The sequence below is a fragment of the Notamacropus eugenii genome, chromosome 3 (assembly GCF_028372415.1).
Source record: "Notamacropus eugenii isolate mMacEug1 chromosome 3, mMacEug1.pri_v2, whole genome shotgun sequence".
In the NCBI taxonomy this organism is placed as follows: Eukaryota; Metazoa; Chordata; class Mammalia; order Diprotodontia; family Macropodidae; genus Notamacropus; species Notamacropus eugenii.
Genome location: NC_092874.1, coordinates 84,010,145 through 84,034,993, shown reverse-complemented (window position 1 = coordinate 84,034,993; position 24,849 = coordinate 84,010,145). Strand labels below are relative to the sequence as shown.

General features: G+C 34.7%; 1 protein-coding gene across 9 annotated transcripts in view; it reads left to right on the top strand.

Moving 5' to 3' along the window:
* Positions 1-24,849, top strand: part of ZMYND11 (zinc finger MYND-type containing 11) — a 160,125-nt gene that overhangs the window by 89,852 nt on the left and 45,424 nt on the right. For 5 of the 9 annotated variants that reach the window (XR_011976190.1, XM_072650070.1, XM_072650069.1 and 2 more), the window contains exon 3: positions 12,059-12,218. Coding sequence is in view for 7 of the 9 variants with exons in the window: in XM_072650070.1 (XP_072506171.1) it covers positions 12,059-12,218 (160 nt within the window). In the remaining 2 variants the exon portion in view is untranslated. Of the gene's footprint in view, positions 1-3,038; positions 3,265-9,987; positions 10,075-11,848; positions 11,945-12,058; positions 12,219-20,842; positions 20,980-24,849 lie in introns of those variants that run through there. The other 4 variants (XM_072650072.1, XM_072650073.1, XM_072650074.1 and 1 more) reach the window with 4 other exon arrangements.

Genomic DNA, 24,849 nt, shown 5'->3' with positions numbered 1-24,849 from the left:
TGAATGAATCCACTTATGTGGTTTGAATATTTAAAAGTTACCATATGAAAATTATCACCTAATCTACCTTATTTTTTGTTTTAATATATTAATTTTTATTAGCAAAGATAGAACTAGCTTACTCATGCTTCTTTCAGTTTTAATCAATAACTTCAAAATAAAAAATCCTAAAATAATATTATTTACTATTTTAAAATGTGTTTTGTTTCTGTTTACCTCAGCTTATGTAGTTTTTGAGAACCAATTGTTTTAACTTTTATTCCTTGTAGGCTCATCTAAATTGGGAGGTTAGGAATTCCCAGGTGTTAATTATTTGAATATTTCTTAAATTCAAGCAACACTGACAGTGAGAGTATTGAATTTTAGAAAAATGCCTCATTGTTTTCCATTTTGCCTTGTTCTTAAAATAAAAAACCCACTCAGTTCCTATAATTTTTTCTTTATTATAATGGTAGTTCTTGCTTGTTCTTTGTGATTCTTTTAAAAAATAATTTAAAGAGGATCATATGTTCATAATATAATTTCTAAACCTAAAAGCCAAAGCTTTTGCTTCGGTAGCTTCCAACTTTCACTTCTACAGCAGTTGTCAAATTCCTGCAGTAGTTTTTGGATGACATCAGTGCTTCCTCCAAGTATACTTTTCGCACTGTTCCATGATGAAGTTTAACCTTGATTAGTCATAGCAGATTATTGCTTGGATGTTAAGCCAGTGCTTGAGATGCCAGAGTAAAATTTATCTCCTATGAGGTCATAGGATCATAGATGTAGAGCTAAAAGGGACAGTAGGGTTCATTTACTCCAACCTTTTCATTTTACAGATGAGGAAAATGATGTGGTTAAATGACCACCCAGGGTCATAAATTTAATAAGTCACAGAACCAGGTCTTCTGATTTCCAAAATCTAGTATTCTTTCCCAATAGACCATACTGAATACAAAATTATAAAATTCATTGTAATAAAATAGTCAAAATATAGTTTCCTCACAGAGGCCATTGTTATGTTTTATTATTTTGTTTCCATTAGGAAGTTCTTTGTGTCTTTTGTTTTAATCCAAAATGAGTATTGTACCTCTGATATGTCCAACAATATGTCGTCATGTGGAAGATGGAAAAAAACATATCAACTATAGTTCTTGCTATCAAAGAGATGAGGAGGAGGAGGAAACCTTACATTTATTTAGTGCTTTAGAGCCTTCAAAATACTTTTAAATTGATTATCTTATTTGAACTCTGAAAGTCCATGAGTCTAACAGGACAGATGTTGTTATACTGCCCCTCCCCGCCCTTCTTTTTGTAATGGTAAAATGCAGGCCAAAGAAATTAAATTACCTAGCCAAGGTGAAATAGTTAACAAGTAAAGCTAGAACAAGAACCTTGATTCAGCATTCTTTCTGCTATATCATACAGCTGGTTTGTTTTGCTTTGGGGTTTTTTGGTGCTTACATAAAATGTGAGCTATAATGGAAAAGGTACTTTTTAGTTCTGTAATTCTCTGACAGTGCTCTGTTGCCTATTTTCAGTTTATCCTCTGTGTAGCATATTTGTTCATAGTTGTTTCATATTGTCTTTCTCATCAGACTATGAGCTCCATGAGAATGGGAACTGTTTTCTGCCCTCTTTGTATCCTCTCTGTGTTTTAACACAGAGTGGTTGGCACATAGTTGTTATTGTTCAGTCGTTTCAGTCTTGTCCAGTTCTTTGTGAACCTATGGACATTTTCATGTTTTGTTGCTGTTGTTTTAGAAAAGTTACTAGAGTGACTTGTCATGTCCTTTTCCAGTGGCAGAGAAGTTAAGTGACTTGCCCCAGATCACACAGCTCGTAAGTGTCTCGAGGCTGGATTTGAACTCACGAAATTGATTGTTCCTGACTCTGGGCTGGGTGCTCTATCTACTTCCCCAGGTTGCTGCCATACACACGTTGTATTTAGGGGGGATTATTCACAGTATTTAGATGTATGATTTTTGTTTTCTGTTTTTCATAATAAAGACAGACCACATTCCATTGAACTGACTTGTTTTTCTTTTTTTCTTTCTTACTGCATCACATCCTATTATAGTTTCCCTAGTCTAGTTCTAAGGTTAATGTTGTCAACTTATGGGTGAAAGTTAAATGAACAAACAAGCTCAGGTATTAATATGGTAAAAGAATTGATATCTTTTTCCCTTACGTGGTACCATGGCTCAAGGACTGGGAAGGGTGAAGCCATCAGTGCCGTTATATTATTTGGATCCATAATGCCTCAAAATGGCAGGGAGAAGTGGTATTGGTGTCATTCAGTAACAAAAGAAGAGAACACTTAACAACATATACAAAGAGTGCCTTTCCTCTGAGAACATCTTCAATTTATACTACATATATCTTATTTATACATAATTGTTTGCATTTTATGCCTCCCATTAGATTGCAAGTTCCTTGAGGAAAGGGACCATTTTTGCTTTTATATCCTCCTCACTTTGAACAGTGCCTGTCACATAGTAGCTGCTTAATAAGTAGTTGTTGACTTGACTACATGAAACCTGAGTGTTTAAAAGTTATTTGGCTGGTACTGTTGGCTAAAGCTCCTAAGTCCTGATGAATTCCCTTTGGAATTGACGTCTTTTATCTTATGAAATAGCCTACTTCTGACACCAATTTCATTTGATGTATTTTTTCTGGGTCCATAGAACATAAGAATATTATCCATGTAAATTCCTACATAGGATGACAAATGCCTCTCCAAATGAGTAATTCTGTAACAAAGCATCATCCATAATAGGAGATAGAACCCATGCACAAAACTTATATGTACAAAAGAGATCATTCACTCAGTCAACAAGCATTTATTAGGTGCTTACATTGTGCAATTTACTGTGCTAGAGAAACATGTTTTTAAAATGAAATAATTCCTGCTCTCAAACATCCACATTCTACTGGAAGGGCTTTGCTTAACTTCTGATTTAAGGATATCTTCTGAAGCCTCTGTTATGGGAGTTATAAATCTTCCCTGCCCATTGATAGGCTTCAGGTGGGGCTATTGAGGGAGGCTTGATTAAGGGAAACTTGTTTCCTATGAAAGCCCACACCTTTTGCTGATTGCAAATGAGGTACTGGGTCATGAGGGGTCATGCCCTCTGACTCTGAAAAGAGTATATACACTCTGAGAGGAGGTTTTGCTTTGGGGCTTAGTTTTGGAAGAAGGTTTGTGTGCCAGATGAGACTCTGGGAAGCTGCCAAGCAGTGCCCACAACTTTGAAAACCCAGATGTTGGTGCATCTCTCTCTGGTAACTATGTGTGTATGTATGTAATGGTGAACCAATTGGAAGCCTGTCCGTCCCTGTTTGTTGAATGTAATTAAAGTGATTGTTGACCCCTCAAAAGTTGCCTTTCCCTTTATAAATGCAGATCTAAGAACCTGTGATAGCAGACCCTGCCCTCTGTATGTCAGGATGCTTACTGATACTGCCTCAAAGAGGGGTGATGAGCAGATGGCTTTCTAGCTCTTTTGAATAGAAAGGTTCCTCTCTCTACTATACATTGGTCACTTTCTCCTGTTGTCTTGGAAGTCTGGGGCAGTTGTGGGCAGCTAGGTGGCACAGTAGATAGAGCACTGTGCTTGGAGTCAGAAAGATTCATCTTCTTAAGTTCAAATCCAATCTCAGACACTTACTAGCTGTGTGATCCTAGGCAAGTCACTTAACCCTGTTTGCCTCAGTTTCCTCTTCAGTAGCATGAGCTGAAGCAGGAAATGGCAAACCACTTCAGTCTTTTTGCCAAGAAAACCCCAAATGGAGTCACAGAAAGTTTGGCACAACTGAAACAAGGAAACAACAAAAAAAATACATTTTCCAATATTGGTGCTTACAAAACAGTTGGCTTGACAGCTGTAAAATTTGTGGCTTATAACTTTAGAGCTAGATGAGAATCCACCCTTATTTTACAAATGAAGTCAGAGAGTTTTAGTGATTTGCCTAGTATCACACAGCTTGCAGTTACCTGTGATGAGGTTCAAAAATCACATCTTCCTAAATCCAGTTCAGTTTTCTACGTACTATACTAGGAGTGTAGTAATGCAGACCAAATATCTGGTCAGTGAAGGGCCAGAGATCATTAGAGATATACTAACTAGGATTCTTCTGATAAATAAAAGACTAATATTATTACTGCATGTTGCTGGATCATTTTTTAAGTGATTTGGTTGTACTGCAATTAAATGTTTTGTTAGAGAATTAATTCTTTCTCACATGTGCCACTAAAGTGCTGAAATTAGTAAATGTATCAGAAGCATCAGAAATTAGAAGATTGTTAGAATCTTTGGTGTTGTATATCTCCAGGAATTCATGGTACAGGAGGACAATCAACATATATTTAGCATTTTTCTTAAAATATATTTCTTAAGAACTGGATAATTGTCAAGTTGTAAATGATAGTATTTCAAATAGATTTATTTTTGCCATTGTTGAATTTAAAGTTTTCAGAACTCAAAACCATTTATCATATCTTTGTTTTGCAAATATTTAGAGTTTATCTCAGGAGAGCTGAAATGACATGGGGATTCTCAGTGTAGCTTATCTATAATAGCACTCTTCAAAACTTTGGGAAAGTAATCTTCCACTGGGGTTTAAGCTGTATTCAGGTACACCAAGAAAAAGAGCTAAGGAAATTAAACTGCAAAGAAGCAGGAAGAGGGTAGAAATATATCTCCAAAAAATTTAAATTCAAAGTAATAAAAATATTTCAACATTAAGTATAGTAAACATTAACTTTAGCTGTTAATGACATAAGCAAATCAATAAAAAGAATTAATGGTGGGACATTAGCACACTACTATTAAATGAATTTCTTCTATGCTGTTATTTATGTCTATCTAAAGCTAACAAAACTCTGCAATGATTTAAATATCATAGAACTCAGAGACTGGTCTGACCTTAATTTCAGTTTTTACCATTGTTCTCATATGAAACAGATTTGACTAAACATGTTGATGAATTATAGACCTTAAAAAATGAATAATAAATTCAGTTCTGTTATTGTACGTGAACTGTCAGGTGAGAACCAGTTCTTGAGAGTTTACTTATAGTTAATTTAAGGCAATTTTAACATATAAAAAGATAATTAATCTGTTACAATAAACATGAGCATCTAGGAGACACCATAGAGTACCAGGCCTGGGGTCAAAATTGGCCTCCAATACTTACTAGTTGTGTGACCTTGGGCAGGTCATTTTACCCCTGTTTGCCTCAGTTTTCTCATCTTTAAATTATCTGGAGAAAGAAATGGCAAACCACTCCAGTATCTTTGCCAAGAAAACCTCAAAAGGGGGGTCAAAAAGTCAGAAGAGTGAAACAACTGAACAGCAAAAATACCAAATATGATATTTCATATCCGTAACAAAAGTCTGAAATGAAAATATATGCGAATTGGCAAAAACATTTCTCTGTGGCAAAGGATATGAACAGTTTTCCGAAGAAGAAATGTAATCTATCAGTAACCACATGAAAAAAATGCTTCAAGTGATAATAGACTAAAATATGATAATGATCATAGTAATGATAATAGACTAAGTGATAATAGACTAAAAATAGTTAATGTCAAAAAAGCTGTGGGATGATAAATGCTCTAATACTCAGTTACTTCAAATTTTTATTGTTTATTCTGGAAAATAACTTGGAATTATCCAAGAAAATTTACTAAACTATAGTTTGTCTACAAAACTGTAATACTGATTAGAAATTCCAGTATTAGATGTACCACAAGGGGTCAATTACAGAAAGGTGTCCCACATATGCTAAAATATTCATAGTAATATTTGCCGTGGCAAAAAGATAGAAATGCCATAATTGGCCAGTAATTGATGAATACCTGAACAAATTGTGGCATATAAATAGAATGTTATTATTATTGTACTTTAAGATTCACAAATATGAGGAATTCAGAGAAAAAAAGGAAGACTTGTATGAGTTGATGCAGAATAAAAGAGGCCAAAACAGAAGAACAGTATATACAGTTTTTGCAATAATATAAATGAAAATAACAGGATAAGAAATCAGACTTCAGCTCAAATATGATGACCCTTGTTGGTTCTAGATGACTAATGTTTGGAATACATTTCCCTTAACTCATGTTCTCTGTGGACATGTCTTGTTCCCCACCCCAGATTATAGGGGTTTTTGAGTGTAGAGATAGTATCATTTTCTGTCTAACACAATGCCTTGCATATTGTAATACTTAATAAGGAAATTGAAGTTGAGCCAGAGCACTTTTTATACCCTCCCTCCTATATGTATCTCATATCCTCCTGTTTGTATCTCATCACAGTCATCAAAATATGAACTCCTTGATGTGCAGGCTGTTTTTGCCTTTCTGTGTGTCCCTAGCAACTTATCACAGTACCTGACACATAGTAACCATTTAATAAATATAGACTGCGTGACGGACTCAGGGTTTTTTTCAGGAGCTCAAAAAACAGGGAAGATGATGGCTAATGTTGGTGATTAGCTAGTTATCATCAGTGTATTCTTGTTAGTAAAAGACTCTCCTGTCATCATTTCTATTGGCTCTAACTGATAGGGAGGAATTTAACCTAAACTGCCTTCTCATCCGAATTGTTCCTTTACTCATCCAAAGATAAAATGACATGTTAAGTGCCTAATAGGTGCCATGCACTTTACTAAGTGCTGGGGATAAAAACAGTCAAAAGTATTGTTTCTTTCTCAAGAAGTTTATCTTCTACTGGGAGAGATGACATATAAATAACCATGTACAAGCAAGATATATAGAGAATATATAGATGGAAGGCACTAGACTCAGGAGGAACCAAGAAGCTACAAGATAGAATTGAGGGAGCAAAGCATTCCAAGCAGGCAGGGCAGCCAATGCTAAGACACAAAATCTGGAGAGAGAGAATCTTGTTTTGTTTTGGTTTTTTTTGCTAGGATCAGCAAAAAGGCCCGTTTCACTGGGTTTTGAGTACATGAAGGAGAGTAAAGTGTAAGAAGAATGGAAAAGAAGGAAAGGGCCAGGTTGTGAAAGGCTTTAACTACCAAATAGAGAACTTTATGTTTGATTCTAGAGGTGATAGCCATTGGAGTAAATTGATTTGGGAGGTACAACATCAAACCTGAGCTATAGGGAAATCATTTTGGCAGCTGAATAAAGAATAAATAGGAATGAGTAGAGACTTGAGGCATAGAAACCAGAGATGATAAGAGCCTGTACTAGGATAGTGGCTGTGTATGTGGAAAGAGGATGATGATGCTGAGATTGCAATCCTGGGTTAATGAGAGATTAGGATGGTGGCTGGTATCTCAACAGTAATAAAGTTTGGAAGAGAAGGAAGGATTGGGGAGAAAATAATAGATCGTGTTTGGGATATGTTGAATTTGAGATGCCTCTGGGACATCCAGTTCAAGGTGTCTAAAAAATTGTTGGGGTTATAAGCCTGGAGCTCACAATAGAGAGCAAGACTACATATGTAGATCTGGGAATCATCTTCATAGAGTTGATAACTTGAACCCATGGATGTTGATGAGATCACAAAATGAAATAGTATAGAGGGAGAAGAAAAGAGGAGCTGACACAGACTCTTGAAGATTCACCTGTAATTAATGGGTATGACTTGAATAAAGATCCTGAAAAAGATACTAAGAATGCATTATCAGACAAGTAGTAAGAGAATTGTGTTTTTCTCCCTCTGTCTGTCTGTCTGTCTGTCTGTCTGTCTCTCTCTCTCTCTCTCTCTCTCTCTCTCTCTCTGTCTGTCTTTCTCACACACACACACACACACACACACACATCAGAATAAATATGTATTCAGGAGATGATAAAGGCTACAGCAAGGTAAAGAAAATTGAGAATTGAGAAGAAGTCATTACATTGAGAAAATATTGGTGATTTTGGAGAAGGCAGTTAAATAATGAAGTTAGAAGGCAGATTGCAGAGGATTTCAAAGTGAGTGAAACCAGAGGAAGTAAAAGTACCTTGTATAGAAAACTTGCTCATTTGTTTTAGCCACAAAGGGGAGAGGAGATATGAAGCAAGGGTTGTTTTTGTTTTTTAAGGATGGGGAGAGAGAGAAAGAAAGAAAAGAAAGAAAGAATGTCTTTCAGGGAAGGAGCCAATAGATAGGAAAAGACTGAAGAAGATGGGAGATGGAATCAAAGGTACATTACAGGAGTTTGCCATGGCAAGAAGAAGGAACATCTCTTCATCAGACAGAAGTAAAAAAAAAAAAGATAATGGAGGAAGATGTCTGAGTAATCTGAGATGAGGTGAAAGTTGAAGAGGGAGCTGTCAGAATGGTCACAGTTTTTTCAGCGAAAGTGAGACCCTCAGAGAGGATATAGAGAGGGATTACAATAAGCAGCTTGAGGACTAAGGAGAACCAGGAAAATATCATGTACTGTATAGGGTGTGTGTGTGTGTGTGTGTGTGTGTGTGTGTGTGTGTGTGTGTGTGTGTGTGTGTGTGTGTGTGTGTGTGTGTGTGTAAACACATATACATAAAAACACACATAGGTACATGCAAAACACCTTAAAAGCAGATAGAAGGTAATCTCCAAGGGGAGGGCATCAGCAGTCTGGGGGTGGGAAGTAGGAATAAGAAAGATCTAATGAAGACAAAAGAAATTGAGCTAAATCTTGAAAGACATCAGGGACTTCCAAGAGTTAGAGATAAGAAAGGTCATTCCAGACATGAGAGACAACCTCTTTCCCCTTCCCCGCTATCCAGAAAAGCACAGAATTAGTGAGTAATAGCATATTTATTTATTTATTTATTTATTTATTTATTTATTTATTTATTTATTTATTTTAGATCAAGCATTTTATTAAGCACCTACTACGTGTCAGGCGCTAGGTCAAGGGCGGAGAATACCAAGAAAAAGAGGGGAAACAGTCCCTGTTCTCAAGGAACTCACAGTCTAACACGCAAACAGGATCGAGGGCAGTCGGCATTTGAACTCCTCTAGGTTCAACTGCAGCGGCTTTCCTCGCCCTACACCACACTTCGCATATCTAAGACACCCCGCTAAAACGACCGTAAAACTAATAGCATATTTATTAAGCAGGATAGTGTCATGTGTGAGAAGCAGCCAATAGGCCAGTATTTTCTGGACCATAGATTATGTAAAGAGTAGTAGTTAATAAGACTAAAAAAGTATATGAGGCTAGGTTGTAAAGAGCTTTAAAAAATAAATTTATTTTTGATTCTATGGAATAGGAAACTACTGGATTTTTTTTGAGTAGAGGGATGACACAGACTTAAATTTTTGTGTGGAGGATGTTTGGAAGTAAAAGTATTGAATGTGAGGAAAAACTAATTAGGAGGCTGTTTTAGGAGTCCAGATGAGAGGCGATGAAAGCCTAAATTAGTGTGATGGCTTCGCAAGTAGAGAGAAAAGGAATGTGTGTGTGTATACACACATGTATAGTATATGTGTGTATGTATACATGTACACATATACACATGTTTGTATACATGTGTGTATATATACACATACATGCATATATACACACACATATTTATATGAAAAATCTTGTTAAGATAGAAACAACAAGATTTGGCATCTGTTTGGATATGTTAGGTGAGTGACAGTAAAGAGTCAAAAGTATGACACCTAGGTTGGATGGATGGATGAATGGCAGTACTTTCAAAAGTAATAAAGAGCTTCAGAAAGGGAATGGTTTGGGTAAGAAAGATAATGAATTCTGTTTTAGATGTATTGAGTTTGAAATGCCTACGTAACATCCAGTTTCACCTGTCCAATACTAGTTGGTGGTACAGGACAGGAACTCAGAAGAAAGATATAAGGCATAAGAAAGACTTCTGTAGAAACTAATACATGAACTTCTTTGAAGGAAGCTAAAAAGCCAATAGGAGGAGGAAATTCATTCCAGACATAGGGACAACCTGAATGCTTTAAACATGAAGTCATCAAATCAGGAGCAAACTATGCCAGAAATCCATCAAGTGAGAATTATTTTCTTTGCCATTGTATTCTCTTCTAGCTACATACTGGGCTGGTGGAAGAAAAGGGGAGCAGACATTTTTCCAGTGGAACTATGTGTCCCCCAGGCAGGTTGACTAAGAGAATGGTGAGCACAACAGGAAGTATATTCCTTTCTTGCTGTGATCATGAGGGCAGACTGGCTAGACATGGGTCCTGGGATAGACAGGTGCCTGGGCAACAAAAAGACCTGAAGATATAGATTCTGATGCCTGGGAAACAAGTTTTCTCTGTTCCCCTCCCCAAAACCTATTCTCTTATTTCTTCTGTCTCTCTCTCGTCCAGCCTCCTCGTCTTTTCTCCATCTTCTCTTTCTCAACTTAGACCTGTCAACGCATCTCGAGTAGGAAGTAGTGTGGGAGTGAGAATGTTTCCTTATTACCTCTTGTCACTTAACAGAAAATGCATTTGTCCAGTCCAGGAAAAAATTTTGTTCCATCTGATGATTAAGTGTCTTACAAGTCTTGGCAATTCCAGTCCCAAGGTTCCAAAAAGGTTATTAAATGACATGCTGAGTATTACAGCATCAGAACCAACTTGAGTCGCAGACCTCGGGATGCTCAGCCCAGCACTCTGGCCCTGTACCATCCAGTCTCTACTGTGATGAGGGATGGGTTTATTTTTTATTTCTCTTTTGAATGCCTTTGAGCAGATATTTTGTTCTCTTTTCTACATTGCTTACTAAAATTTCTTCTTCAGCTAAATGGAGATATTCAGACAATCTGGGTCTGTAGATGGAGACCCTTCTGAAGATTGTGTCATTGTTTATTCCTTAGCAATCTGTCATTGAATCTTTTGCTTTTTCAGAAATGCAAATCCTTGGGGTAGAGCGGGGAAAGCATTTTTAAGCATTTACTATGTGCCAGACACTGTTTTAAGCACCTGGGATAGAAATACAATTCAAATAGCTAGTGACAACATACATAAAAAAATAGTCTCCAGGCAAGAGTGGGTCTCTAGGAATTCATAGGAATGCTCTTTTCAGGGGGAAAAATAAATAGAATGGTAGTATTGATTTGATTACTAAGCCTAGAGCAAGAGGGACTTTCATGGGTATAATGTAACAGGAGGATGGATAGCAAAATTGGAGGAGGGAAGGTTTGATGGATATAAATCATGATCGGGGCCTGGCTAGATATTGTGGAGTTGGTTTGTGCTTACTCATCCGCCAATCAAAACAGTTTGACTCAGAATATGAATTCCAAAGGTCAGTAGACTAATTCCCATAAGAACTAGAATATTTTTCTGGCTCTGCAATCTGGAGATGATGTGCCAGGTGGGTCAAAGGAAGTCAACAACAAGGGCAACAGGGAGATGGTAGAGATAAATGACTATATGAAATATGAAGTTACAATGCTGTATCTGTAACAATGTTTTTTCTATTTTTAAAAAATGAGTGTTTTTCATTCACATTTTGGTTAATGTGTGCTGCTGTGATTAGCCTGAGAACCACAATTTATGTCCCTATTTTCATAGAAAAACATATTCAGAGTTCCCTATAAATTTCATAATAATTACTTGTTTGTAAGTTGAGTCATTTTCAGAGTGTTTCAGGCTTCCAAAGACCAATTTCAGTTTGAAATGAATTTTTCTTAATGACACAACTTTTTTTTCTCTTGACTAAACATTACAATTTCTACATTTTCTTTGGCTCTCATTTTTGAGTTTTGAGAAATGGATTTTTCTGTTCTGTATTCTGCTTTAGGAAAGCAAAAAGTACAATCCTTAAATATAAAAGCTATGAATGGTCATTGCTGGGAACCTAAGACTAAATGGAATTTTTGGCTGGGATCTATTAAGTGACTTGTGTTTGCTATTTATAGGTCATTTTTAAATTTATAATCCCCACAGATACACAGAAGAGCATTTTGTGAGGCAGAAATTCTGTGTGGGAGTGGTCAGAGTAAAGAATCAGAGTTTTTCACTTTACTTTTCATATTCTTGACCTCTGATTGAAGGTATAAGCAGTCAAGAAAAAGGATGGCTGAAAACAGATTCTTTTATGTTATTTTTATATTTATTGTTACCAAAAAATGAGCAAAGTATTAATAATGTGTTTTTCCTGTGTTCAGGTATATGTCTCGAGTCCATGGTATGCATCCAAAAGAGACAACGCGTCAACTGAGCTTAGCAGTGAAAGATGGGCTTATTGTGGAGACCTTAACTGTAGGCTGCAAGGGTTCAAAAGCTGGTATTGAACAAGAAGGCTATTGGTTACCAGGAGATGAGATTGTGAGTATAATTTGATAAATCTCACCACATTTCTGTATATATATTGACTTAAAATATTTGGAAAAACTTGTGTTTAATCATTGTTAATTTAGATTTTTCATAAATTTACTGTTAGTTAAATGTTTCAAATTGAAGAGACTTTTCATCAAAATGAAGAACCTACATCAGTAGACATGTTCTTTGGATAGCTTTCAAGAGTTACTAGTTTTTTAAAAGAAAAAAACCTGCTTATTGAGCCTATATTGACTTAAATCTACAGAAGGAAAAAGACTTGCTTTTTTAAAAGACATTTCTTTCTTTAAAAAAAAAAAATGCATACCTCTCTGAATTAAAGGTTTCTACATGAGACCATCTGCCATTAGTAGCCTTTGGAAAAAGTTTTCTTTCAAGAATTGTATGTTTGAATCAGTGACTCAGGTTGACAGTTTGATAGTTGAAAAGAATGGACTTCAGGAGAGTGATGTTAGGGCCTAATTAAGGGCTTCAGCTTAAATCTTGGTACTAGGTAGAAAGGGTCCATATGTTAATTTTTTCCAGGCTGTTACCTTAGTGAACTAGTGATTCTGCCTTTTTTGTGGCATATGTACTGAAACCAAAATAGAAAGGCTAGTCGGTTGTTCCGTTCTATTTTTATCTTGTTCTTATTTTTAGACCTTCATCTGCTTGGATTATATTATAAACGTCCATTTTATCTGCTTATTTTGCTTAAATGATTATTTCTAAGAGTAATTTTTCTTGTTTTTCTTATGTAAAAATGATTCTTAGCATATAGTGTTTCTAATTCCGTTTGAGTTTCTCATTTTTGAAATTTCTTGTGTGGAAATGACTTTGTATTTAAAGGTACACTATTTTAAAATGATAGTTTCAGAATATGCCAGATTGTAAAATCGATAAATTTGATATGACTTAACTATTTGGATGCCATACAGTGTTTGTAAATTAGGTCATGAAAGCCTTTAAATTAAAAACCAAAAAGATAATCTTTACTGCTCCTATTTTAAGGTGTTTGCAAAGAAAAAACATGTTTTGTATTCCGTTTTCTTGTTCCATTACACCAGTGAACTAGTAAACATGGAAACTGATAGCTGTGTCCTTTCCTAGCTCCTCCACATGAGTTAACTAACAAATACTGCTAACTAACAAATAGCAAAAGCAGCTATTTTAGTCTGACAGTTATAAAATTGGATAAGTAAACTGTATAGATTATGTTAGTTAAGTTGAAAACTTGAGAAAATTCATATTCAGTAAGTGGAAAAAATTGTAGAATAAAAGCATATTTAATTGTCTAGTGATATAGGTATTAGCTGTACTGAAAAAAGTTACATTTATATATCACAATTACTTTCTTATTTGTGTACTTTATAAAAATAAAAACAATTACAATGGAATTATTTTTCTTAAGACATAATGAACTCACTGTCACAAACTACTTAAAAGAAAAAGATTGATTTTTGATTTTATGGTCAAAATATATTACAGAATTATTACTCCAGATAATAAAGGTTTTCAGCTATTTTGAAACACATAATATGTTATGCTCTATTACTCAGGGATTATTTTTATAACTGCATAGGAAGTAATCATCAACCACTATAGTCCATAGACTTAATCCATAGGATCTAAGTTTATGGATCACCTGGACTTTCCTTCATAAAAGCTATTTCTCTGTATGGCTGGAATATATAACTTACAACTCTAGCTTTTTGATCTCTGATGAACATTTTTATGCCTTTGTTCTATCTCTATAAGTTATTTACATCTCCCTCTCTATGCTTTGTTTTTCTAAATACTTTCATTCTTCCCAGGTTACTTAGGGGTTTTTTGTTCAGTTCTATTCCACAAATACTTACAGAGCCTACTGTGTCCTCAGCACTGTGGTATTATCTTAATCATTTCATATTTTTATTTGTTGTTGATTCATATTTTACAGCAGTAATTTTTTTTACCATGTATTATGGGTTTTGTTCCTAAAAAGCTTTTATGAATTCCTATTAAATCAAAATATTTTTTATATAACAAGCACTTAATCTTCCCACTCTTTTGTTTGTCCACCTATGCTTTCACATTTAATGAGTTATCTCAAAATGTGGTCATATATTTGTATCAAATTTGTTACCTAGTATAGAAAATGCCTATTTATGAAAAATCATTATATGGGATAAAAAGAAGAACTAAGTCTGAAGTGCAAAGACCATACAAATTCTCACCAACTATATAAGCATAATCACCAGAATGAATCCTCTTTATACTTTGTCAATTTTTAGAATATAACATAAAAAATTTCTATAGTAATTATCCTTAAAAGTACATATAAAGAATATGCTTAATAAAGGGTAGTGAAAATTTCTGTGTGACTTAATAAAATACTTTTTAATAATTGCATGATACTTTTTAGTTACACTGCATGTATGGTACTAATATTTACCAATTACCTTGGATAGCTCTGTAACTGGAATATTTAAATTTAAGAGATTTATATGATAGCCCATTTATGGCTTATAATCTAACGCTTTACCATTGGAAGTAGAGGGTAAAATCAGGTGGATATGATATGACATTGGTCATCCAGGATTTTATGTTTATTTTTGTAAAGTTTTTAAAAGATACCTCATAATATCTTGCAATCTAGCAGGGTTCCATAATAAAGAGCAAACACTTTTTTTCCCCATCTTAAACTCTAAGCTATAAGTGGGGAAGGGAAAGATTATCTCTTTCTTCAGTCCCTGCCAGTTGTATCTGGGGTACTTTAGGTGGAAAAAGACAGCAGGGAGTTTATTTATTTATTTATTTTTTTACTTACTCATTCCAAGAGGCTTTTGTTGGCAAAGAGAACATCCATTAATGATTCTATGGGCCAAACAATTCAGGAAACATTACCACTTCAACAAACAATCCATTTGTTAAATGTTTCCTATGTATAAGACATTTGAATACATATTCTCTGCCTATACTTTCTTGTCAGCAAATGGTTAAAGTGTTTTTTTAAATTTGAACATTTTATATATATTGTGTGTGTGTGTGTGTATATAAAGTATTCTCTTTAAATATCAGTGTTTTAAACTATGTTGGTGTCATATCAATCTTCCTAAAAAAATTTTAAATTACTACAAGTGAAAATATGTTAAGTATCTTCTAATCATACATTTTTGATAGTGTCTTTAGTTGTCAGTTTTATGAAGTTTTAGGAGGTTATGAAGGTTGTAGAATATAACCTGCTGATGGATTTCATTTATTGAAAAGAATTTAATTTTTTAAAAAAGGATGTAACCTTGTTATTACATGTTGTTGAATAAATTTTTATTTATCTTTTGTTTTTACACTGCCAAAATTTCTACCTCCCCATTTCCATCCCCTGTAACAGGAAATATTGATAAAGAAAAGAAAAAGATGAAGAAGGAAAAAAATAAAACTAATCAAAACATCAGAAAAATCTGAACACATATACACTATTCCCTATTTTTTGAAAGTCACTTCTGCAGAAGAGTGGGGGGAGTTGTCTTATGTCTCTTCTTCATGACTGTGCTTGTTCTTTGTAATCCTGCAGCGTTCACTTTTAGTTTTCTGATTGTTATTTCCATTTCCATTGTTGTAATCATTGTGTATGCTGTTTTTTGGTTCTGCTTGCTTCACTTTGTATCACTTAACTTTTTCCCTACTATTCCATAACCATTTCTTACAGCATAGTAATATCCCATTACTTTCAGGTACCATAATTTGCATAGCCATTCTCTAGTTAACGGGCATCTACTTTCTTTAACATTTTTTCTAAAGATTCCCCTCCAACATACAACAAAAAACATGTTTTTTGAATTTTTTTTCTACTGCATGACTTAGTAGATGGAGTGGAGGACCTAGGTTTGAATACTATCTCTATTACTTATGAACTGTATGACCATGAGCAGGTTACTTAATTTCTTTTACCCTTATATATTATATATAAATATAATTTATATATAAATTAATATATAATTTATTTTTCAGTTCTTAACATTCACTTCCACAAGAATTTGAATTCAAAATTTTTCCCCATCTCTCCCCACCCCCCACACCAGAACAGCATGAACCCCATCTACCCCTTCTTCCAGGCTGTCCTCCTTTCTATTACTCACCCTTCTTCTGTCCTCCTTGCCCGCTATTTTCCTGTAGGGCAATATAGATTTCTATACTCCATTGCCTGTATAGCTTTAATTTCCAGTTGCATGCTAAAACAATTTTTAACATTCATTCTCAAAGCTTTGAGTTCCATATTCTCTCCCTCCCTCCCCACTCACCCTCATTGAGAAAACAAGCAATTCAGTATAGGTCATACATGTGAAATAATGCAAAATACTTGCATAATATTTATATTTGTATAAGACTAACCACATTTTCCTCTGTCCTATCCTGCCCTTCATTTATTCCATTCTCTCCCTTGACCTGTCCTCCCACACTAATGTTTGCTTCTGATTATCCCTTTCCCCAATTTGCTGACCCTTCTATTATCTTCCCTCTCCTATCTCCTTCCCCCTTGCCTTCCTGCAGAGTAAAATAGATTTCCATATTCAATTGAGTGTGTTTTATTCCCTCCTTAAGCCAAATTCCATGAAAGTAAGGCTTGATAACTTCCTCTTCCCTTCCATTGCAAAAGCTCTTTCTTCCCTCTTTTATATGAGATGATTTGCTACATTCTACCTCTCCCTTTCTCTCACTGCTGGTACATTCCATTCAACAGTAAATTTTATTTTTTTAGGTATTCTTTCATATTCAGCTCATGCAGTACCCTCTGTGTATACATACATATGTATATATGTACATATGTGCATACACCCATGTACATATACATACCTACACATATATAATATACATACCCATACACACTTACATATATATATATTCCCTCGAACTGCCCTAATACTGAAAAAGGTCTCACGAGTTACAAATAACATCTTTCCATGTAGGAATGTAAACACTTCAACTTTAATGAGTCCGTTAAGGTTTCTTTTTTCTGTTTACCTTTTCATATTTCTCTTGATTCTTGTATTAGAAAGTCAGATTTTCTATTCAGTTCTGGTCTTTTCAACAAGAATACTTGTAAGTCCTCTATTTCATTGAAATTCTATTTTTTCCCCAGCGGTATCATATTCAGTTTTGCTGGGTAGGTGATTCTTAGTTTTAATCCTATCTCCTTTGACCTCTGGAATATCATATTCTAAGCCCTTCAATCTCTTAGTGCAGAAGCTGCTAACTCCTGTATTATCCTGATTGTATTTCCACCATACTTGAATTGTTTCTTTCTGGCGGCTTATATTTTCTCCTTGACCTGGGAACTCTGGAATTTGACTACAATATTCCTAGGAGTTTTCCTTTTGGGTTCTCTTTCAGGAGGTGATCAGTGAATTCTTTACATTTCTATTTTACCCTCTGGGTCTAGAATATCAGGGCAGTTTTCCTTGATAATTTCTTGGAAGATGATGTCTAGGCTCTTTTTTTGATCATGGTTTTCAGGTAGACCAATAATTTTTAAATTATTTCCCCTGGCTCTGTTTTCCAGAGCAAGTTGTTTTTTCCAATGAGGTATTTCACATTGTCTTCAATTTTTTCATTTGTTTGGGGTTTTTTGGTAATTTCTTGGCTTCTCATAAAGTCATTAGCTTTCATCTGCTCCATTCTAATTTTTAAAGAAGTATTTTCTTCAGTGAGCTTTTGAACCTCCCTTTCCATTTGGCTAATTCTGCTTTTTAAAGCATTCTTCTCTTCATTTGACTTTTTGGACCCCTTTTGCCATTTGGATTAGTCTATTTTTAAAGGTATTATTTTCTTCAGCATTTTTTTGGTCTCCTTTAGCAAGCTATTGACTCGTTTTTCATGATTTTCTTGCATTGCTCTCATTTCTCTTCCCAATTTTTCCTCCACCTCTGATACTTGATTTTCAAAATCCTTTTTGAGCTCTTCCATGGCCTGAGATCATTGTACATTTTTTTGGAGGTTTTGGATGTAGAAGCCTTGACTTTTATGTTTTCCTCTGATGGTATGCTTTATTCTTCCTCATCCAAAAGGATGGAAGAAAATATCTTTTCACCAAGAAAGTAACCTTCTGTAGTCTTATTTTTTTCCTTTTTGGGGGTATTTTCCCAGCCATTTACTTGACTTTTGAGTCCTTTGTCAAGTGGAGGGTATACTCTGGGGACCTGTAAGTTCTCATTTTCTCCAAGATGGTACAATCAAGGAAAAGAGTTTACCCCTCCTGCTCTCTGGTCTGTGAGCAACCACAAGCACACTTTTCTGCCTAGGATCTACGAGTAGGATTCCCTCTCCACTGCCACCACCAGCTACATCATGCCAGCACTTACCACAGGACTGCCACTCAGGACTGAGATCCAGATCAGGTTCTTGATTTCCCCAGGGTCTTTAGGCTGAGAACTCCAAAAGTGGATTGCTGCCTCCCTGAGGCTGGAGCTGGGGACAGACTGCAGCTGCTACCCATGATTCTGCATCCTAAAGCCTACTCCAGTCCTGTTCGTGCAGTGCCAAGGCTGGGCTGTGCTCTGCTCTGAGCCCAGTGCGATAGACCTTTCCTGTCGGCCTTCCAGGCTGTCTTAGGCTGGAAATCTCTTTCACTCTGTCGTTTTGTGCCTTCTGCTGTCTAGAATTTATTTAGAGTTATTTTTAACAGGTATTTTATGGGATATAGGGGGACAGCTAGAGCAGGTCCATCTTTCTACTCCGCCATCTTGGCTCCACTTGCCTCCATCCCCATCTATAAAATGGGAATTATAATACCTGTAATATTTTACGAGGTGGTTGTGAGAATCAAACAAGATAATTTGTATAAGATACTTTGAGGCCTTAAGGCTTTTGTAAATATGTGCTATTATTTTTTTTTAAAAAACACTGCTCCTTTGTGCACCAATTCTTTCTTATAGGGGTAGGTTTTTCATGATGAATAATTCCTAGTTGGCATTGCATTGCCTTTATGTTTTATAAGGATAAGAAAAAATTTAGGGAGAACTTTATGAAATCACTTTTAAATCATTGTTTTGGTAAAGAGTTAAAGTTAGGAATTTAGAATTAAATTGCCATTTTTCTTCACCTGATGGCTTTAGTAGGAAAAGAAGGCAGTGCTGTTGAGCACTGTAGTTTGAGCAACTATAAACAGTAGCCTTGAGTACTACTACTGCTCTAGCATTATCCTCTTTTCCATGCTGAAGTTGCCCGTGACTAGTACATAAAATTAGGGAGAGTCGGGGTTCTCCACTACTAGTGCTTGAAACCAGTCTTCATGATACTACTTAGATAGAACTTAATAAACAAAAGGGAGCAAATATAGGTTGGACTTGGTCGCAGCCAAGCAGCACAATTACAGAGATTGTTTTTCCCTCCGTGTATCTCCTTCTGTGTCTTGAGATTCTTTCTTCTTTGTGCTTTGTTGTGGTTCCAAAAGGAGTATTGTGCTACCCCATTACTTAAGACACCCACAAGGGATTTGGCCATCATATATTTTTGTCACCTCATCAGCAACACTCATCTCCTTGACAGCATTCAGAAGGTTGTTACTTCTTCCTGTGTTTTGTCAGTGTTGAGAGTTTGAGGGATGCTAACAATGAAGAGTTCACAATACATTTCACCTACTATAACAGCCTGCTTCTTTTTTTTCCTTTTAGAAAAATCTCAGAGAAGAGTTATGCCACAATTTATCTCATAGACTGCAGAATAGCAGTATTCTGATGTATCACATAGCCATCAGCAGCTACAAGTTTTTCATCCAAACAGCAGAAGAGGACCTATAGTGAACAGAGTATTGAATCTGGAGTCAAGAAATTGAGTTCAAATGTGGCCTCAGATTCTTACTAGCTTTGGATAAGTCTTGGATAAGTCATTGAACCTCTGCCTGCTGCAGTTTCCTTCTCTATAAAATGAGGATAATAATAGCACCTACCTTTCAGGGTTGTTAATGAGGATAAAATAATATGTCTGTAAAGTATTTTGTAAACCTTAAAGTACTGCTTTATAAATTCTAGTTAGTATTACTATTTTTTCTTAAAACTCTATTGCTTCCCATCTCATAAGATGTCACCACATCAGCCATTTGGTTATTAAAGAGGTTATTCTTTAGGCAGAATTTTCCATCATCAGCAAGGTTTGAAATAAGGATTTTCTTTCGAGTAGCTATTTCTATTTTTTTTTTTTAAAAATAGCCTTATCTCTGAGTTCAAAATGAAGATATTAAATTTTTTCAATCCATGGACAATGAGATTTTTTTATACTGTTTTGTAAGGTAATATACAAGATGAGCCAGTTTTGAATTTGGCTACTCATTGTTATAACATGTTTTAACTGACTGGATCTGGGAATCAGTGTAGTTATTGTCATCTGTATGATGACCACTGTATCCTTACAGTCTGGAGTATAGCCTGCAGTTTTGCAGCAATTCATCTATTATTAAACAAAGTGAAAATCAGAAAACAGAAAATTCATTTTGAAAGTTAATTTTGAAGTTGATCAAAATGTAAATTGACCATTGCTCTAAATTATTTCCCCATTTACTTACCTGCCAAACCTGAACTCGGGGTCTCTTGTTTCTTCTTTCATAGTTGATGTCACTACAAAAATAACACAAATACAGGGAATGTAGCTTACATTTTCTGTTGGAATGCTTCTACCAATTTGTTTTGCTGCTTATGATTCAAGAGAAACTGGAAACTTGAACTCAGGTCTTGGCTGTTAAGTTCTTCTACTTCAATTTGAATACTTTCTTTCCACTCAATCCTGTTTGTATTACCTGGTAAGCAGAATTTCATACTATTTTAACACCCAAATATATATATATAGCTCCTTTTCAAATGAAATAGTGAAATTAATTCTTTATTTTTTGCTCTAGATTATGTCTTTTTACATTCTACATTACTCTGATAACATACTTAGAAATAATTTTTCATCAGATTCATGTACTTTCATGAGAAATTGAATACACTAATACAAAAGTAAAAAACAAACTAAATTTTAAAGGTCTAATTTTATATTATACCTATGAATGAAAAATACTGGGAAGGTAATATGACAGTAGATAGAAGACCAGGTTTGAAAACAGGAAGACCTGGATTTATATCCTACTTCTTATGTAATTCCCATGACCCTGGATTAGATATTTAACCACTCAGTTCTTTAGGCAGCTATCTATTCCTATAAATTAGAAAAGAGTTATATATCTATATATATATATGCATGTTTTGTACCCAAGGAGTTTCATCAATCGATGCAGTTACAGAGCCCTGCCCACCCACGCCCACTCCACCAAAGAAAAGAAAAATAATGTATCCAGCACATGTATTTAATAATATCATCTCTATATTTTACATACGCATGTATTTATATGTTAGGTATTTGTTTCTTGTTGGTTATATGGAAAGAGCACCAAGTTTAGGAGACCTGGAATTCTAGTCTTGACTTGTCCACTAATTTGCCTTGTCACTCTGGGCAAGTAATTTAATTTCATTATTCTTCAGTTTCCTTATCTGTAAAATGGAGCTAACAGTGCTTGATTTAAAAATGTTAGTGAGATGTAAAGGGTTACTATAAACAGGATATATGGTTTTACGAATTGGTAATCAGTCCTTTGGGAATTGTGGTTAAATAGTAGATTCATGACATACTAACAGATTTAAATGTATCTAGACTGTTGCTAAATTATGGAAATTTTTAATCCTCATAAATTACAAACTTTTGTTGAAGTACTGAGTTCACTTTCATAGCATATCAGTCCCATTTCTATTTAATAGTATTTAGAGTAAATGTTAGATCTTTGAGACTGATTTTTCTTTTCACTCAAGTTTTTTTTTTTTTTTAACTTATTCACTTTTACAATGAAAATAACTGTATTGGTCAGCACAGTGTTTTTTTACTGACATCACTAAAAAGATTCACTATGTACTAAGAGAAAGATCTTAATTTTTGTGTTCATAAAAATAGCTTAATCCCTGTTAAACCATTATGGATATTTATTTGCATACTATTAATCTTTTCATGAATGGTAGTTTAAAACATGGGAAAACATAAAAATATGAAGTAATTTGCTTAAATTTGTAATAAAAATTGTATATAAATATTGTATATTGGTACATTTGCCAAGTATGAATTCCTTTGTAACCTTATGTATATTGTGATGCCAAGCAGAATTGAAAAATGTGAGTAAGAATTATATTTTTTAATCCATGTCTTAAAAGCCCTATATTACGAAATCTTTCTTCAGGACAACAGCCCAAAACAAGTGAACTCCTTCGGCAGTCTGGAGTGTGTCCTGAATTTTTTATTTTCTCCATTCATTTCTGTCTTCTACTGGGATAGTTTAGATCACCAAATATAGAGTAATTTCTTAAAATGTTACTATTATCACCTGGCTTTCAGTTTTGAAGGACAGTATTCTTATGTGCTCTTTTACAAATGCAAGCAAGTTACCTCATACTTTGCTTTTCTGGGTTCCTTTTAACCGAGTTATGGAGCAGCTGATGACATCTGGTGGAGCATACCGAAAGTACAACATAACCGTGTACTCACGTGTGTTAAATTCTAGGCCTGTACGTTTGTATCCAGATTTTGTTACGTAATTGTTTTCTTCTGTAAGCTACATTATAAACATCTCTACTTAGATTACCCACACTCATTTCTTCTGCATTTAATAGGATTTATGTGTGTTTTTTTATGTGAAGAATCAACCCTTTTGCAAAATACTAGAGTATATTTTCAGTTGCTGTGTCGAGATTGAAGATAGGCTTTAGATCATACACATTTTGCCAGGAGGCAGTTAAGACCCTTACATAAAATAATCTCAGTCCATCAGTCAGCAGCTGTTCCTATGGCACTTACTGTATACCCAATTGTACTGAGTACTAGGCATACAAAGGCAAAAGTCAGACAGCTCTTGCTCTAAAGGAGCTTCCAGACTGTTTAAGAAACCAATGTATAAAATAGAAGCAGATACAGAATTCATACAAAATAAATGCAGTATAGGTCAGGAAAGGACAGAGATGAGGGGTGATACATGCCACAGCAAGCTAGACCAGAGAGGGAAATAGCACAGAATGAGGCAGGACAGGTAGATCAGTGTGCCCAGAAGTTTATATTTGGGCATAAAGGTAATAGGAAACTCTTAGATTTTATTGAGAAGCAATCTGGTCAGACTTGTGCTTGAAGCAAATCACTTTGTCAGCAGAGTGGAGGATACATGAGATAGACAAATTTCTACGCATTTGTCAAATTTTGAGCTATCCTATTTTAGTATATCGTGATTATCACACTAATTTAATTTTGTATTATGAAAAATTGGATCTAAAACTAACCATACTCTATGATGGAAACAACATCTGTTATTTCTTTTGGGGAAAGACTTTTTTCTCTTGCTTTCTTCCAGTAAGTAGCCTGAGTTTTGTTGACTGCTGATTTTATGAAAATTGAAGTGATCTATGAAAATCACTTCTTGATTAAAAAAATTGAAAAATGTGTTAATGATGTGAGATCACAATGCTATGTTGCTTATACTAAGCCAGATATGTGATACCAAAACCGTGTCTCCAAACCACCATAAATAAAATATTCTGATGATCTTTTTCAAATTAACAAAAAATGAGTTAAAATTTATCAAAACATCTGCACAGAAACTTAAATTGTTAGTAGTTGTTTGTGGAGTGAAAACCAGCAAAAGAGTTTACTAAAAACAACTTTCTTTACATATCTGAAAAGGTTATTTATGGTACCATATAGTTTCAAGGAATTAAAATGGCATGATTCTATCAATAAATTATCAGTGAAGGAACTCTTAAGAGATGTTAGTTTGTGCAAGCCAGTTATTCATGTTATGATTACCAAGCCAGATTATCCCTTGATTAATTTTATTTGATGCGCGATGTAAATCTCCCTACCAGCTAAGTGAATAATACTATTGGTGCTACCTTATTAGTTGTGTTCCTCAATGTAAGTAAAGGCATAATATTAGCATCTCAGAAATGTTTAAGAGGTTGTTAAACTTTTGAATTACATTCTTTAGCTTAGAAGCTGACTATCTTATTGGAGACTTGGTTTGTGCAAATTTTGTTCCTAGTATAAGGGGTAGTGCTAATCGTGGTGAGACAGTTCAATGGAGTTGGGAGAAGGGGGTTCAGTTTCACAAAAAAAGTTGCAAATTACTTCATCACTCTTTGATATAGTTCATTTTCATTAAGCACTTGAAATAAGATTTGTGAAAAGGGAGAAGCCTGGATGGAAAGAAAATGCAGAGAACATTTGTGTACTAACGATTCTATTTATTTACATTCGAGAATATCAATACTAAGATTCAGCCCTAAAAATTACTACATGTTAACATGCATTTTGGCAAACTTTTAGTTTTAGTTTTTTAGCTGTATTCCTTCACATTTAGAAATTGACATGATCAAAGGTGTATGTGCTAGTTAATGGTAGTTATTTAAATTAGTTTTGTAGTTATTTAAATAAATAATTCAGTATCATGAAGGAAAATAGGGAACCTCCTAATTTATCAGTATCATCTCATGGGGCTCACAGTATTCTAGATGCTTAATAAATTTAATAGTTTGTTCATTAAAACAAAGCCTCTGATTTAGTCAAAAAACACTTATTAAACATCTACTGTGCACTAGGCAAC